The sequence below is a fragment of the Entamoeba histolytica genome, genomic scaffold, assembly GCF_000208925.1.
Source record: "Entamoeba histolytica HM-1:IMSS scf_1104750517953 genomic scaffold, whole genome shotgun sequence".
Lineage (NCBI taxonomy): Eukaryota > Evosea > Mastigamoebida > Endamoebidae > Entamoeba > Entamoeba histolytica.
This window is the reverse complement of record NW_001914866.1, coordinates 1-16,661: the sequence shown is the minus strand read 5'-3', so window position 1 is coordinate 16,661 and position 16,661 is coordinate 1. Positions and strand designations below refer to the sequence as shown.

The 16,661-nt window shown below is 25.6% G+C and overlaps 6 protein-coding genes across 6 annotated transcripts; 3 read left to right on the top strand and 3 right to left on the bottom strand.

Moving 5' to 3' along the window:
- Positions 1 to 637: 637 nt before the first annotated feature.
- Positions 638 to 5,536, top strand: EHI_110170 (ubiquitin carboxyl-terminal hydrolase domain containing protein; the record flags this gene model as incomplete). The annotated part of the gene is made up of 1 exon (XM_651935.1): positions 638 to 5,536. The coding sequence occupies one exon, from the start codon at positions 638 to 640 to the stop codon at positions 5,534 to 5,536; it is 4,899 nt and encodes a 1,632-aa protein (XP_657027.1).
- Positions 5,537 to 6,284: 748 nt separating this feature from the next.
- Positions 6,285 to 7,715, top strand: EHI_110160 (uncharacterized protein; the record flags this gene model as incomplete). Its single annotated transcript, XM_651934.1, has 1 exon — positions 6,285 to 7,715. One exon carries the CDS (start codon positions 6,285 to 6,287, stop codon positions 7,713 to 7,715), a length of 1,431 nt encoding a protein of 476 aa, XP_657026.1.
- Positions 7,716 to 8,088: 373 nt separating this feature from the next.
- On the top strand, positions 8,089 to 9,402 carry EHI_110150 (zinc/cadmium transporter, putative; the record flags this gene model as incomplete). The annotated part of the gene is made up of 1 exon (XM_651933.1): positions 8,089 to 9,402. The coding sequence occupies one exon, from the start codon at positions 8,089 to 8,091 to the stop codon at positions 9,400 to 9,402; it is 1,314 nt and encodes a 437-aa protein (XP_657025.1).
- Positions 9,403 to 9,445: 43 nt separating this feature from the next.
- Positions 9,446 to 10,045, bottom strand: EHI_110140 (dual specificity protein phosphatase, putative; the record flags this gene model as incomplete). The annotated part of the gene is made up of 1 exon (XM_651932.1): positions 9,446 to 10,045. One exon carries the CDS (start codon positions 10,043 to 10,045, stop codon positions 9,446 to 9,448), a length of 600 nt encoding a protein of 199 aa, XP_657024.1.
- An 842-nt stretch (positions 10,046 to 10,887) lies between these two features.
- On the bottom strand, positions 10,888 to 13,803 carry EHI_110130 (uncharacterized protein; the record flags this gene model as incomplete). Its single annotated transcript, XM_651930.2, has 2 exons — positions 10,888 to 10,945; positions 11,030 to 13,803. 2 exons carry the CDS (start codon positions 13,801 to 13,803, stop codon positions 10,888 to 10,890), a joined length of 2,832 nt encoding a protein of 943 aa, XP_657022.2.
- Positions 13,804 to 13,968: 165 nt separating this feature from the next.
- On the bottom strand, positions 13,969 to 15,630 carry EHI_110120 (phosphoglucomutase; the record flags this gene model as incomplete). Its single annotated transcript, XM_651929.1, has 1 exon — positions 13,969 to 15,630. One exon carries the CDS (start codon positions 15,628 to 15,630, stop codon positions 13,969 to 13,971), a length of 1,662 nt encoding a protein of 553 aa, XP_657021.1.
- Between the last annotated feature and the right edge of the window lie 1,031 nt (positions 15,631 to 16,661).

Genomic DNA, 16,661 nt, shown 5'->3' with positions numbered 1-16,661 from the left:
TTCTCTAGAAAAAAACATAAAATTTCTTGTTTATAAAATTCAATGTCAAATAAAAGAATAGATACTTCTGGAGAGTTTTATTCAATTTTTAATTTTTATAAGGATCTTTGATATATTGAATTTTGTTAATAATAAATTTATTAAATCAAATAACTCATAATATTGGTTTTTTATTTCTACAAGATACTTATTTAATTACATATTTATTACATATTTATGAAGAATCAATACTCAATGTTTTTGAGTAATAATACTTTAAAAATAGCAAAATATAGATAATATCTTTATTTTTTCGAATAATTAACTAAATTATGATATAGTTTCATATTAATATAATAGTAATTAATATTTTAATGATACGGTATTGGTACTTATGATTATATTAATATTGTTTCATATAAAATTGATATTTATTAATTCAAAAGATAATAAGATACTATAAAACAGTAACAAAAAAAATTCATTATAATACTTTATATAATAGAAGAGAAATAATATTAAATAATATACATCTTTTTAGTTTATTTTACTTGAAAATGTATGTTCTTTTTGTTATAAACAATTTCTTTAGTTGATAAAATTTGATAATGTTTGGGAAAAACTTGAAATTAAATTTTTTTAGATAAAACCAATTTGAATGTCAACGCAACGACATCCTCCAGTAAATTTTAATGATAGAGCAAAGTTGTTTATTGGTGGTCTCAGTAGTAATAGAATTGATTTACAAATTCAAGCACTAAGGAATATAGAAATTGAATTTCTTGAATATGAAGATGATGCAGCAGAAAAGTCATTGCTTTATTCATTTACAAAATATGAAAAGAAGGCACCTAAATCTAATTATTCACATCATGTCGCAACAAAAAAAGAGTTAATAAATTTTCTAGAACATACGTCAAAGATTATTATTAATTTAGTTGTTACTTGTCCTCATGAAGAATTACTACGTCATTCAATTCCTATTATAATTAGACTATATCAAAATAAGTTATTACCAAATAACTTTTTAAAAAAATTATATCAAAATGCAGAAAGGTTGTCTGGGACAATTGTTATGAGAGCACAAGATTTAATCCTGAGATTATTTAATAAATTATCTTCGGAAGAAAAACAATATTTTAAATTATTAGCCATTAATGGGTCTGAAATTGGTCAAATTGAATCTCTTCATTTTCTTTGTAAACTATTAGCAATACACGAAATTCCTACTGAGGTTTTTCAAAAATTAATAAAACCAATTTGTAAGAACATTCAACACTTAGAAAGTGATGTTTTTCCTTTAATACAATTTCCTGAACTAAGCGTGTTATTAAGGAAAAGTCTATTAACAGAATATATAACAAATTTTCAAGACATAGGAGTTTTAAGTGCACTTAAGGTTATTGCAGAGACTGCTCCATTCGAAAGTGATGTAGATGATATTAAACAGTTACTCGATATGTCTATTTTTAATGAAACCGAAAATTTAAAAGATGTATTGATTAACTTAGCACAGAAAAATGAAAATTTATTTCCTTCTTGTTTACTAGGAATGATAAGACTTGAGGGATTCAACGAAACAACAAAATGGTTAACAGAAGAAATGATTATTAGTCATATTGAAGATTTAATGAAAGTTCTTCTGACATACAACGAATTACCTGAAACATCATATTCAATTGTAATAAATGCCTTTATTCAATACAACATTTTAATAACAAAAAGTATTCACACCGAATCTAATGGTAATATTATATTCGATAATTATAATAATTTAGTTGGAAAAGAAATACTCTGGGATGTATTTTTAAAAAAGAAAAATCAAAACATTGAAAATCTTTTAATGAAAGTATATCAAGGAAAATCAAAGGAATATATCATTGATGCTTTACATGCCTTTATGAAAAATCCACAACTCATTGCTGCTGAAATAATTGAAAAATCATTAAAAGATTTAAAACAATCACTGGAAGAAAATAACAAGGGAATGATTAAATTAAAACGAATTATTAAATTAAAATGCAATATTCCCGTTGGAAAAATTAAAGTTAAAAACATATCATATTTGTATCAATCCATTGATGATATCAAACAATTAAAATCTTTTTCAGAAGAAATTAATAATAAAATCATACAAACTAAACAAAAACTTGAACCAGAAATTGAAATTGAAGAAAAAGAGTATTTATTTGAAACACCAATTGAAGTTATAATCACTGATATATTAGCAAATGTGTATAAACAAAAAGGTACTTCAGCAGAATGGATAAAAAGAGTTATTAAAAACAATAAGTATTTGGTTACCACTCAAATTGATGGTAAAGACGTTAATATAAATGATATTATTGGAAACTTAGTTAAGAAAGATGGGAGTATTTTTTTGTATCTTCAGGAAGGAGTTAAAAAATTAAATGGTCAAAAATTAACAAATGAAAAAAGTATTAATACAATAATTCAATGTGAACCAAAAACAATAAAACAACTATCTTTTATAATTGAAGAAAATGAAATAAAAAATGTTATTGAACTTATTCAAAAAAAAGAAATGTATAACATTGGAATTATACTTCTAAAAGAAATTAATCCATTTATTAAATGGAGACTATCAGCAATTGAAAACTGTAAAGAACAAACTGGTTATGAATTTATTGGATTCGAACGATTAATGGCACAGAATGAAATAAATGAGGATGAATTTAAAAAACTTATTTCAATGTTTTGTCATTCTATTGAAATAAGAAAAGGTAATGAGAAATATCTTGCTGAAGTTCTCTTACATTTTGAACAACTAATCAAAAAAGAATTATGGCATATAAATGAAGAAGAAATCAAAAAAATTCAAAAAAGAAATATTACAGAAGGAAATGAAAGAATTATTACTACAATATGTGATATCATATTATTAAGAAATAATCAAACAATTGAATGGAATAAAGAAGTGGTCATAGAACCAATAAAAAGAGTGGTTAAAGAATTGATGAACGAAGAATTATTTGAAACGTTAATTCCTTATTTAGAAGAGCCAAGTGAATTAGTTGAAGAATGTTATGAAATAATTATTCAATATATTGATAAAAAATATAATACTGATGATTTGTTTATTCAGAAAATGGTTGGAAATGTTGTTAATAGAGGAAAAGGGTTTAAATTTAGTGTTCGAGCAATGAAATTAATGAAAGACAAACAAAAACTTCTTCAACCTTATCTTATTGCACTAATTGATTCATTATTTCCAAAAGGAAAGTTAAATGAAATCAAAGAAGATATACTCCATGATTATATTGAAATGATATGTGAGTCTTGTAAGAGCTGTAATGAAGAACAAAAGAAGGAAATTTGTCATCATTTTGATATGATATTAAGTATGTTAGAGAGTAGTGGAAATCATATGGAAACAAGAAAAGGATTGTGGTGTGGCTTAACTAATCAAGGATGTACTTGTTATATGAATAGTATTCTTCAACAATTATTACATACTAAAGTGTTTTGTAATAAACTTCTTGAAAAAAGAGTTATTTTACCTAAATATATTGAAAATAATGAAGAAAATAAAGGTCAAATTGATATAAATGTTATAAATAGTGAAAAAGTTGATAATTGTAAAACAAAGAATAATGTTGACAAGGTCCAACTATTAAAAAAAGAAAATGAAGCTAAATATAATATTACTAACAATGAAACTATCACAAAAGAAATAATTCAAGGGATAGAACAAAGTGATAATATAATAAGTAAAACACCTGAAGAAATTGAACAAAACATTAATTCACAAAAAGAGAATATTCAAAATAAAGAACAAAATGAATTTATCACGCATAACAATAATGAACTTAAAGACTATAGAATGATAGAAGGATTACAAAAATTATTTGTTGAAATGAAAGAAAGTAAATTACAAACTGTCGACACAAAAGAGTTTTGTAAAGAAGCACATGGAAGTTGCTATGAAGAAGTTAATGTCTATGAACAAATGGATGCTCAAGAATTTTTTAATACAATAATATCAACATTAGAAGTGTGTAAAAAAGAGAAAAATATCATTGAAGCAAGAAAAGTATTTACTGGAGAAACAGAAATATCAATCAAAAGTCAATGTGGTCATATAGTAAAACGAAATGAAGAATTTTGTTCATGTGCATTAGAAGTAGAACATTACCAAACAATGGGACAATCATTAAAAGCACTATGTGAAGGTTGTATTTTATGTGATTATCGTTGTGAACAATGTGGATTAAAAAGTGATTCTCAAAGAAGTGAAAGATATAAAAAATTACCAGAAACATTAGTATTTCATTTGAAACGATTTGGATATAATGAACAATTTCAAATTGTCAAATATAATGGAAAATTTGAATATCCAAATGAAATTGATTTGAAACAATATTGTTGTACAGAGTATAAAGGAATAACTAAATATAAATTAGTTGGAATAGTTGTTCATACTGGAAATGCACATGGTGGTCATTATTTTAGTAATATACTACTTAATGACCAATGGATATCTTTTAATGATAAATTAATTGAAAACATAGGTAACGGAAATTGGTTTGGAGGAGAAGTGTCAAATGCTTATATGTTATTTTATCACCAAATAAATACATTAGAAGAAAATGAAAATGAAACAATTATGATTGATGACTTATTACTAAAAAGAGTAGAAAAAATAAATTATAGCTATATTTTATCAAAACAAGCATCAGAACCTTTTGTTATTGATTTTATTAAAGGAATTATTGAAAGTTGTAAATACATTGGAAATACATTATCATTCTTACGTAGAATTATTCTTAAAAAAAATCCTGAACAATGTCTTGGAGTTCTTAAAGAGATTTCTCAAATAATGGACAAAGAAATGGCTAGAGAGGTATTACAAAAAATGTCAACATATTATTTGAAAGATTATTTAATGTGGGGGAAGTCTATGATTGTCTCAGCAATTAAACAAATCCAAGAACCTGTTTTTAATGAGTTAATAATAAAAGAAGTAGAGAATGGAAATAGTTATGGAATCGAGGTTATTGAAGAATTATATAAATTAAATCAAGTTAGGTTGAGTACTTGTGTAAGACTTTCAGTTCATATTATTAAAAACCAGAAATATAATTATGTACAAGGTGAAATTGCATGTTCTTTTATACTCAAAGGAATTCAACAAAAAATTTATCAATTTGATGATGATGTGTTATTAAGTTTTAAAAGTACAAATGCTCCAGAAAATCTCATACAAGAAATAATTAAGAATTATCCAACTCAAAAAGTTAATGGTTGTGCATTAAAACTAATAAAAAGTGCATTAGGTAAACGAGAAGTTACTGATGAAGAAATGATAAAATTAAGAAGATTAGTATGTAATGAAAGTTGTGCAACTAATATTGTAAAAGAGTGTTTAAAACATCTTGGTATGGCACCAGAAATATATAGGTACTTTAAAGTAATTCTAATAACAATGCAAATTATATTACTTTCTCCTTTAATTTATAATGAATTAAAGAAAAAGATAAAAGAATTTAATGAAAATTTAGACTTTTACTCACTTAAAATAGTTTTAATTGAATAATTTGTATGACCAGTCTTTTTGTTAAAAATATTTTACATTTAATTTCTTTCATAGTTTATAGTATTTACTATGAAGTATATAAGAAATACTCTTGTGGTTTATTTGTAATTTTAAAGTTAAAATACACATTTGATATTATAAATTATATCTATTGTTTATTTGATTATTATGTAATTGTCTCAGAATAATAAATAAAATTAAGTTTTGATAATAACAAGATTAATACATTTCTAATGGTATATGACTCACTCTATAAGTTATTCCTTACATTAGCTAGGATGATACACCTTTATAACATTCTATTTTCTTTATTTAATAGTATAATACATTATGAATTGTATTAAATCTTTTCATTAAATTAATCATTTAAGTGTTGAATTTTAGGGAAAATATTTATTCATTTTGTGAGTCTTTTCAATTTTAAATAAAGTACAAAATAAGGTTGCTTAAATTCTTTTGTTTATGACATTTTATTTTATTAACAAAATATTGTGATAATAAAAAGATCTTGAGAATAAACAAGTAAAGATTAAATTAATATAATAATTAATCAAACTAGTAAAAAATTATCATTTATAAAAAAGATTTTAACAACAAAAGTATTGAAAAATAAAAACAGCTAATACAGCAAAAATGAATAAATTAATTTTATAAAATAAAATTGTAAAATAGAGTAATAAAAAGGCAATTCATAAAATAGTATATATTATAATAAATAATAATTTAATAAATCAGTTATTGAAATTCCATGAAAAAGAACTTAGTTACAGTTATGTCACAACCTAACACAATGGCAGATGTTTTCAAAGGGCTCAATTTCACTAACCCATTTTCTAACCAAACAACTCAAACCTCTTCAATAAAACCTAACGAACCTACCCAAATACAAAACACTTTTCATTTTAATTCGTCAACTCCATTTAATTTTTCTAATCAATCAACACCTTCAAAACAAGAAGAAAAAAAACAAGAAGAAATTAAACTTACTCTAAACGCTACTGAAAATACTAAACAAAATTCATTTACTTTTAACATTCAACCACCTAAAACAGAACAACAAAATCCATTTACTTTTAATACTCAACCACCTAAAACAGAACAACAAACACAAAACGAAATTAAATTAACTTCAAATCCTTTTGGAACTACTCAGTCAACACCTTTACAAACAGACAATAAAAAACCAAATGATTTAAAACAAACATCAAATGGATTTAATTTCAATTTAACTGGTTTGTTTGGTTCTTCCACCCCATCAACTTTGCTTCAAAAACAAGACACTACTCCATTGACAAATTCATCTTCAGGGTCATTACAACCAAGTAGTTCTTCAACAAATAGTAAGGATAATAAACCAATGGGATTAACACTTTCATTAAACCTTAGTCCAAATGAACTTCCATCATCTCTCAATTTCACTTCTACTTCTAAACAATCATTATCTAGTACATTTACACAATCTAACAATAAACATGATACAATAAATCCTGGTTTAACAAAAACAGAAGAGGAAACTGATGCAGAAGAAGAAGAAGAAGAATATGATGAGGATGATGAAGAGTCTTATGAAGAAGATAATAGTGATGATAGTGGGTCATGTATTACTATTCCGTCAGACCTTATTAGCAATACAAATGTTAGTAGTAATGAACATAATGAATTTAATTTTACTACAGAAGAAGAGGATATTGATTTGTTATTAAAGAAGTGTCAAAGTGAAGGAGGGTTACAATCATTTATGTCTGATTATGAACAAACGATGAAAAATCAAATTCAAGAAATAAAAGAAACATGTGAAACTATAAACAAAGAAATTAAAGAAAATTATAAAACTGAATTAGCTGTTAAAAATGTTATTGCACAAACTTCAAGAACTATTAATATTGTAAATAATTATCTCGATGATGTGATTGAAAAACAACAAGAATTTGAATCAATGTTAAAAATGGCTGAACAATCACTAAAAGAATTAGACAGTGGTGTTCAACGTAAAGAAGGAAATGACTTATATAAAGTAATTTCTACTAAAATTGAAGAAGTTGAAAAACAATGCAAAATGGTCAATGAAACAATAAACAAAAAACTTGGAGAACAAGAAGACCCCTCGTTAATTAAAATTAAAGCTATGATTGATACTAATACTAAATTAGTCGAACAATTAGAAGAAGGGCTTTTATAATTTGAATTGATTATTCTTTTTTTTTTTATTTAAGAATTTTCAAAAGGAATAATAAATAAATAAAAATAAGAAATAAATCATCGTATTTATTAATTGAAGTCTTTTTCTTATTTAAATATGAAAATAAATAGCTTTTCTTCTCTTTTGTATTATATATTAGAAAATATTTATTATTTAATTCTACAAATAATAGTTAACCACCTTTCAATAAAATTTAAAAACCATAATAAATATTGTAAAAGATCATTTATAATTCAACAAATTTTTTCTTATTAAATATTCCTTTTTCCTTTCTTTAAGACTTGTAAAAAGAAAGGTGTTATGAAAGAAAAAAGAAAAAAATAAGAAAGATCTTGGTTATTCCTTTGTGGTTATGTCTAGTAAAAGAAAAACTGAAAACATCACAAATGATCAATTAAAAGAAGCTGTTACTCCTTCAATTAAACCATTTGAAGTTATTCAAAATGCAAGTAAAGTAATTGACCATATGAGTCATATTACCCGAGAACAAGATATTTTATTAAAGAAAGAAAAGTGGTATAAAGATATTAATATCTATCGTTTAAGTTTTGTCATGGTGATGAATTTTTGTTATTTCCTTTTTGAATTAATAATAGGGTTATATTTAAATTCTCTCATTCTTACTGTTGATTCTTTTAATATGTTAAGTGATATTCTTTCTCAAATAATTGGATTAACTGCTACTATTATTATGAAACAAAATTTTAGTAGTAAATTTACTTATGGTTTTACTCGGGCAGAGGTTACTGGGGCATTTATTAACAGCGTCTTTCAAATATCAATTGGGTTGTTTATGTCAATTCAATCCATTGAAAGTTTCTTTGAATTAGAAGAAGTAAAAGACCCATTATTTCTTCTTGCTGTGTCTGGAGGTGGATTAGTTGTAAATATCATTGGAATGATTATTCTTCATGAATATAGCTGCATTAAGAAGGTAAATAAAAAAATAAATTCATCAAACAAAAAAGAAGAAGAAAAGTCAGAAAAAAGTGAAATTGAGTTGAAACAAATAAAAATTCAAGATGAACCTCAACAAGAAATAACTCAAGTAGAAGACCCATTTAGTGCAATACGAACTCATGGGACTAAAAGAATGGTAGTAACACCAACACTACCAAATGAAAAAGAAATTACTATAGAACCACAAGACGTTGAAGAAAATAAAAATGTTTCAACTAAAAAGAAAAATATTAATATTAAAGGTGTTTTTATTCATGTTTTTGGAGACGCCTTAGGGAGTGTAGCAACAATTTTCGTTGCTTTATGTGTTTATTTAATAAATGGACATTGGAAATATTATCTTGATCCTATTTCAAGTCTTATAGTTTCATTAGTAATGATGGTTTCTGGTATGCCTTTATTATATTCATGTATTCGAATTGTTATGCAAGTTGTTCCTAAGCGATTTGACTTAGAAAAGATTAGAGAAAGTATTTTAGAACATCCAGATGTTGTTGGAGTTCATGACCTTCATATTTGGCAATTAAACAATAAAATTGGTGTTGCAACATTAAAAGTTGAGTTAAATGAAAAAGTTGCTTCACAAGGAAGCGTCAGTGATGATATAAGAAAAATATTAAATAATAATGATATTCCCTTAACGACTATTGAATGTATATGCCCAACTCCTAAAAGAACACCGTCATCAAGAGAATGTTTCTTTTGACTTAGTTTATTCTTTAACTATACATATCATTAAATATATTCAATTATGCTTTTTGTATTAGGTTTTGTTGGTTAAGCATTTTTAAATAAAGAAGAAACCCGTCATTTGGTTTTATTGATGGTCGTTTTTGCTTTACTAAATTATACGCTTCAGTAAAACTCATTTTCTTTTTCAAAATCAAATATGCAATAACAACTGTTGCACTTCTTGAAACACCAGCATTACAATGGCAAATAACTGCTTCTTCTTGGTTCAAACATAGGTCAATATAGTCAATACATTCATTCATTAATGGTTTGATATTAAATGAAGGTAAGTCTAACAGTTCAATATTTTTATAATCAAATTCATTGGGAAATAGAGAAGGGATTAATGGAGCAACACATAAAATATGTTTAATTCCAAGAGAATGTAAATACATTTTATTTGTTACACAGTCTTGACTCCCAAGATATAAATTTGAAATGATCTCATTTGCAACAATATCCGGAGAGTTATCAACGACAAAACCAAATGTTTGTTGTTGACTACTTCCAATTATTTCACCACTTTTTTCAAAGTGAATTTTTCCATCAATAGCAGTCACTTTTGTTTGAGTTGATTTTAAACAGTTTCGTTGTTGTTTCAAACTATCATTATCCATAATATAAACAAAGAAACTTAAAAAGATTAAATAAAAAAGAGGTGAAAAATTAAAAATAAGTTCAGAATTTCTATAGTTACTATTTGAAAAAAACTCAGAAGTGGCTGTTAAAGAAAGTTTCATCATTAATCACTGGATTTGCTGGTCTCCCTATATACATAGGATCTTGGTCTTTCTCTTCATCAAGTTCTGTTGTAAAATTTTTGTTTTTAAATATCTCTCTTACTTCAAAATCAGCAAGAAGTGTTGAAGTACTTGCTTGTGAACAATCCCTATTTACTATAAGTCCTTTCATTTTAAGTTAATTTAATAATTTTCTATTTAGAATGAAAAAGTAGATTATTACTCTTTTCACTTTATTTTGAATTCCAAAAAAAAAGATTTTTTTAAAGAGCAAACATTAAAGAATTATCACAAGTAGGAGGTGCTGTTTCAATTCCAATTGCTATTGGAGATGCAACTTCGTCGTGAATACAGCGAATAGTTATTCCGTTCATTTTATTAACAACTATTATTTATTAGTTGAGTATCTTTTTTTTTTGATTTCCCAAAAATATCTTTTATCACATTTCAATTGTCAATAATTTCAATCTTCTTTGATTTTTTTTCATCTTTTTCACTATTTTTAAACATGATTTTTTGTTAAAATCTAAATATATTAATCTTCTTTAACATTTATCGTTTTTATAGTTCAAAAATTGTTTGTCGATAGAGTCTATTCCAGTTTTTATTCGAACAATCCAGAAAGACTCACAAAATGTGTTATGTTTTGTGATAACGTTCTAACAAAACAATGAAAAGAAACAGTCAATATACCAAGTGATAGTAGGGGGGGGTTTAGATTAATAAATTGCAGGTTTGAGCTTTTTCATCAAGGCACAAAACTCAACATCAAAAGGTCTATAACGTTAGTATAATGACAAAATTTTTTCGAAAAAGTTACTGTAATTTGTATAAACGCCTCAAAAAAAACAAAAAACAAACTCGAGTTGATTTGTCACGTCATCAAAAAGTTCATCACTTTGAGGAAAAACCAATAATTTTTTTATTTGAGAATGCATTCCAATAAGGATTGTATGTTTATAGAATTGATTCTCTAATAAAAGAGAACCAAAATTAAAACATTCTTGAACAGAATGATTTTTTACAAGTTGATAACAAGAATGGTGTAATTGAAGAAGTTTTACATTTTTATTTTGGACTCCTTCTAAACACATTATAATAAAAGGATGACTATCCCCAATAATAGAAAACACCTCATCCATATTTCCTTCTTTTAATTCATATGCAAGTTTACTTGTTATATAATTTTGAATTGAAGATGAAATTTTCTTTTCAATGTCTGAGGCATTTTCTAATGTTCTTCCATGATAAATAGAATGGACTATATCATTAATTAAATTGACATTAACATTTTCAAGAAGTTGTAGTGTTGATAATAATGCATTTTCTCTTCCCATCATTACATCAATGACTCTAATAAATGCTGCTGCTTCATTTTGATATCCACTTTTTAATACATTTTCAAATAACTCTATTGGACTTGGAGTAACTGAAAATAATTTTGGCCATAAGCTATTATCAATAATTCTTGAAACACGAACAATTAAAATTGGATACATGAAATGTTCTTTAAACGCATTATGTAAATTTTTAAATTCTGCTTTTGTAATTTCTTTTTTATCAAAAATATCCAATGAAAAGATTAATAATTCTCTTAGTGTATCAGCTGACATTTCTTCTTTTCTTCCTTCCAATAAGTGTAGTAACGTCAAATGAGATGCACAAGGAATTGGAACAATGTTACCTTGATCAATACAAAGTATTTCATCAGTAAGTGTAAATGGAGAATCCATTAATTTTGGTAATTTATATGTCTGAAATAAAACAATAGCTGTTGAAGGTAAAGTATTCATTGATAATGAATGAGAGCTATGTAACATTAATGGAGGATATGAAATGATAATATTGTTATATGATAAATAATTTTGAACTTTATTTGAAATAATTTCACATCTTTCAATTTGAGAGAAGTCATCAATATTATAAATTGTTGATGTTAATAACCCTGAATCCCATTGAATTACTAAATGATGTGGTGTAAGAATTTTACCATTTTGATTATAATGTAAACAAAATGAAATTGGAAAATGTTCTGCTGTAACAATATCAATATCTTCGTTACAAATTTTAAGTGAAAATAACATTGAAACATCAAATATTCCTTCTCCATCAATTTTTTTAAAAACTGTTAAACGAGGAGAAGTTGTAGATATAATAACAAAATAATAGTCTTCATTTGATTGTATTAATAATTTACTATTTCCACTTGGAAAATCATCAAAAGTTGGTGAAAATAGTTTATCTGGAATAATATAATCTTGTATCATATAAGTTAATGGTGAAGACACTGGTGACTGTTTAGAAGTAAGTTCATGACGATCATAAATTGTAATTGTATTTTCATAAAGATGTTCAAATTCTGGATATGAAACAACACTTATATGTAATGAAATATGGTCATTAACAAGTTGTTGAAAAATAACTATTTTTTCTTGAGAAAATGTCCAACTAATAGCAATTCTTTCTGATGGTATTTCTAATTGAATAATATTAATTGTATCATTTACATTATTTTTACTAAGTTGATGAATATATAAATTATTATCACGTAATGCTAAAATAATAATATCCTTTCCATACTTGTAAAATGAAATCCTTTCAAATCCATTTTCAATTGCTGAGTCAAATGCATTTGAATATTTATAATATTCAATTCCATTTGATGTTATTATTCCAATTTCTTTCCCAAATACAACTTTAAGTCCCATCATATCATCACAATTAAGACTTTCTTTAACCTCCCATCGAGTAAATATATTAGATTCATATGCCCACAACGATCCTCTTCCAACACTAATAATTCCATGTTCTAATTTTCTTTCATTAAACAATTTCCCAATACAATTCCAATATCCATCAAATATCGTAATCCCAAGATTTTGATAATTAACAATAAGACTTCCATTTCTTGCTATTTTAATATCCACAGGAGTAAAATCTCCCATAACACCAAATTGTCTGAGATCAATCTCTCCTATTTTACTAAATTCGTTTAAAGCAGAAAATACTTCAATACACTCTGACCTACCACAAAAAATGTATAGTTTTCCTATAGCAATAGATGAACATTTTGCAAGAATTTTATGATTAATTATTAAATTCTCATTAAATCGAATAAAATGTGTGTCTTCATTTCCTCTAATAACAACTACATTTTTATTTGCTTTTATTTCCCCTTGTGGAAGGTTTAATACATAAGTCATTGGTCGAGGTTTTAGAGTTGTTAAATTCCCATTTTCATGTAATAAGAAAATTTGTTGTTGTCCGCAAGCAGAATAGATAGTAGCAGCAAACTTTTTAGTATCCAATAAATATGGAAATAAACAACCTTTTGTATTAGTAATAGAAAATAATGTTTCTTTCTTTACAACAGAAAATTGGTATTGACCATTTGGTGTAATACAAGTAAATGTTCCTTTCGATGAAAAGATATGAAGTATCTTTAATTCTATATGATTTGCTGGATGTAAAATACCATCGTCTGGTGTAAATAACATAAGTGATTGATTTGTATGAATAATTAAAGCTTCTCTGGATGGTGTTGTTTTAAGAATCATAGAATGGATGTGAAGTATTTTTTCTCCAATATCAACTTTGAACTGAACTCCTTTATTTGTTAATAAAAAACTTGCCATCTTAACTTCTCTTTAACAAAATATTTCCATTTTTTTATAGTTCTTCTTTTTTTAACAAATTTATTCCTTTCATTTTTTTTTAGTAAAAATTGTATTATATAACAATATTGATTTTTAATGTTTTTTATTAAAATTTATCAAATATAAAATAACAAAGAGAACAAATTATGTAACTACTGATGGCTTTTCTCTTCCTGTAAATTTGGTAATTTGAGAAACAGCATATGCTACTGTTACCATATCAGCTAAAACTTTAGTTTGGTCAGCCTTATAATCTTTGCTATACTTATCGAAATAAACTCTAATTGTAGCTCCAACTGAACCTGTTCCTGACAATCTGAAAATAATTCTTGATCCATCTTCAAAAACAAATCTAATTCCTTGTTTGGATGTAACACTTCCATCAACTGAATCATGATATTCAAAATCATCACAGAATTTTAATGGAACTCCATTCAAATCACATTTAACAGTTTTAGCATTATCTCTCATCATTTGCATCATATCTTCTGCAGCTTTCTTATCAACTTCATCAAAATCATATCGTTGATAATAATTTCTTCCATATTTAGCCCAATGACTTTCAAGTATTTCTTTAACTCCAACTAATCGTTGTGCTCGTTCAGACTCAGCTGCTAAAATAGAAACCCAGCATAATGCAGCCCAAATTCCATCCTTTTCTCTAATACCACAACATCCAGTTCCAAATGATTCTTCTCCACACAAACTAATCTTTCCTGAATCCATTAAATTACCAAAGAATTTCCATCCTGTTGGTGTTTCTGTAATTGAAGTAACATGGTCAACTGCAGCAGAAGTTGGCATTGAACGTGCAACTCCTTTGAATCCATTCTTTACAAAGAACGGAATGTCATTATATTTAGTTGATAAGATAGCAAGTGAATCTGATGGACTTACAAATGCACCTCTTCCAACAATAAGATTTCTATCTCCATCTCCATCAAAAGCAAATCCAATGTCATAAGGTGAGTCTTCTGGAATTACTGCATGAACCAACTCAGCAGCATAAGTTAAATTGGGATCTGGATGTTTTCCTCCAAAATCTGGCATTGGAATAGCATTTTTCAATGAACTTTCTGGAAGACCAAGAAGTTCACAAAACACTTTTTTGTTATAAATTCCAGTAACAGCATTAAAACCATCAACTTGAACTTTTAAATGATATTTAGAAACAAATTGTTTCAAATTTTCAAAATCAAAACATTCATGTAAATATGCAATGTAATCTTCTAATGGATCAATAACATGAACTACTGCTTTTTTTCCTTCACATTCAATTTCAATATCACCAACACTATCAATATTTAATGGTTTATTTAATTCAGCAATAACTATTTCTTTAATATTTCTAGCACTTTCTTCAATTTTTGAAGTAACTTCAATAGGAGCAGGTCCTCCATTGCTCATATTTAATTTAAGTCCAAAATCACCATGTTCCTTTCCTGCTGGATTATGAGATGCAGTCATAATAAATCCAGCTTCAGCTTTTCTTCTAATAATTGTAGCAGACTCAGCTGGTGTTGACATAAATCCACTTTTACCAACAACGATATCAGTAAATCCACGTGAAAGTGCAACACGTATAATAATATCTAAAGCTTTCAGATTAAGATATCTTCCATCACCTCCAATTATAATTTTACCAGGTTTTTGAAGATTACTTGCAGCATTAAACATAGCATTAACAAAATTTTCAAGATAATTAGGTGTATTTTCAACTTCAGAAGCTCTCTTACGGAGTCCTGATGTTCCCAATGTTTGCCCACTAATTGGTGAAGTGGGGTATCTTTTAATTGTTGCTTGCATTATGATCTTTCAAAGATACAATCTTCTCTTTAAAAGAAATTCTAATAATACACGTGGCACTGATCTGGTTCAACGAAAGTTCTTTATAGTATTTATAGAATCTTTTGTTTTTGACGTCTGAAATTAACTTTAAAATAATAAAACAGATAGATCTATTATTACATGAAAAATTAGTTCAATAAATTGAAAAGAAAAAAAAAGGGTAAAAATATTAGAAAAACTTAATGGAGAGAAACTGTAAAACAAAGAGTTAAATCTTAGTTTCAATTTCATTCAATTAATTATTTTCATAGCATATTAACTTACAAACAGACATATATTTTAAATAAGTTGCTCAAGGAAATTTAGAAAGAATATTTAATTTTATATATAAATGAAATATTATAATAAGGCACGTTCAATTAGTTTTTTTTTTGATATTTGATTTATGTTATTTATTTCCTATAATTGTATTTTCTCAGTTTTATCCATAAGTTAAGAATGAAATGTATAGTATTTTGAATTGACTATACATTAGAATTATCATCTCTTATTTTAAAAAAAAAACAAACACATTCATAATAAAAACCATAACAAATAAGTTATATATTCCTTAAAGAATGTAGTATGTTACTGGTATATATTTCTATTCATTATTTGTAAATAATTTGTAATTATAATCTCTTTGGAAGTAATCAATAAATCCATTAGAGTATGAAGAATATAAGAAAAATAGAATTTATTTAAACATTGTATTAAAAATTTAAGTTTATGATTAAATTTTTTGTATTATTTTGATATTCACAAGTTCAACATTAATATTTAAGCATAGAAGAAATTGATAAAAATTTGTTTATATTCAATTGTCCAATACATTGTTAATATTTGATTAGTTCTATATTCATGAATAAATTTAGAAACAGCAAAGAGTTATGATAGATAAAATCTTTCATTCTGTGATAATTTTTATTATTTGTATCTTTTGTTTTATTTTTATATTTTTTGTATTATGAAAATGGGTAATGATATATTATAAGAAAAATTTGTATTAG